We start from the raw sequence: 1,302 nt of genomic DNA on the forward strand, positions 1-1,302 counted from the left end.
CTCGGATGTCGACCCAGAGTACCCGTCTAACGCCTGCGGCTGCCTCGTTGTGCGGGTATGCACCAGTGCGAACCATCATCCTTCCCATTCAGCCGTCGAATCCACCCGAACAGGCTGTCACGCACTGCTGTAAGTCCAAACTTCACGGGCGTTGCAGCTAATTGAGTCAACCTTTTTTGATTCCTCTACCCCTCTTGTCCTCATTCTTAAACGTCCACTCGTCCACCCAGTCAGTTTTGCACAGTCTCGCGTCTTATCTTTTAAGTTGCTCTAACTTCATTCATTTCACCTAGACCAGTCATTTGCGCCGCGACGCTTTCTCGCTCTCATTGTACACGCACCCCCATCTCCCTCGCCGTCTCAAGCCGCTCCCAGCCTTCTCGTATCACTCAGTCTCCTTGCTTATCCTATCCCATCACGCGATGCACGGCTATAGCTCTTCAGAGGAGTCGGACGACCCTCGTCGCCCGCGCCCTGTGCCGGCATCAACAAACACCGCCGACAAGAAGAAGACGAAAAAGAAGAAGACGCCTCCGCAGCCTTCTATCAATCATATTTGGAAGAAGTTTCAGAACAAGAAGTTCGACAAGGCCTTGGCTGTGCTGCCATTCGACCCTGTTCTACCACCAGCAAGCTCGGATAAGCCCAACGAGTTACTTAGCGCTGGGTATGAGCGAGCTGTCGAGGAATGCCGCCGTAAAGTGAAAAAGATAATCCAAGAATGCCGTAGAGTCAACATGCGATATCGGGATCCCGGCTGGGATTTGGTAAGTCACCTCCATCTCAAATTCCCGCTGATCCGTATTTTGGGAGCTAATCGGCCATTCAGGACTGGGATTTGAAGCGGAAAAAGGGACACTGTCTCAACACTCTCGGCCATACCAAATGGCAACTTTCTAAAACAACTCTCTTGAATCCAAACGCCTTTGTACCCAAGGCAGTAAAGCGTGTCCACGAAATCTTCGAGAATCCAACCTTCCTAGAGAAGATCAATGGCGGAGATGTAACGCAGGGAAGCCTCGGAGACTGTTGGCTGATGGCTGCGCTGACTGCCCTCGCCAACGTCGAGGGTGGCATTCAGCGCATCTGCGTCGAGTACGACACTCGCATCGGCATCTACGGCTTCGTTTTCTACCGAGATGGCGAGTGGATCTACTCCATCATCGATGACAAGTTGTACCTGAAGTCTCCTTGCTGGGATTCGCCTAGCATGCAGCGGGATCTCCTCCAGCAGATCGACCGAGAGGACGTTGAGCGTGTCTACCGCAAGACCTATCAGACCGGATCCAAGGCCCTCTTCTT

The 1,302-nt window shown here is 52.8% G+C and overlaps 1 protein-coding gene across 1 annotated transcript; it reads left to right on the forward strand.

Annotated features, from left to right (window-relative positions):
* Positions 1 to 422: 422 nt before the first annotated feature.
* CABS01_17087 (calpain family cysteine protease) lies at positions 423 to 1,302 on the forward strand (the record flags this gene model as incomplete). Its single annotated transcript, XM_060550414.1, has 2 exons — positions 423 to 767; positions 830 to 1,302. Coding segments are annotated over 2 exons (818 nt in total), but the record flags the coding sequence as incomplete, so codon positions are not given.

The sequence above is a fragment of the Colletotrichum abscissum genome, assembly GCF_030869225.1.
Source record: "Colletotrichum abscissum strain IMI 504890 chromosome Unknown Scaffold_321.1, whole genome shotgun sequence".
Classification (NCBI taxonomy): Eukaryota; Fungi; Ascomycota; class Sordariomycetes; order Glomerellales; family Glomerellaceae; genus Colletotrichum; species Colletotrichum abscissum.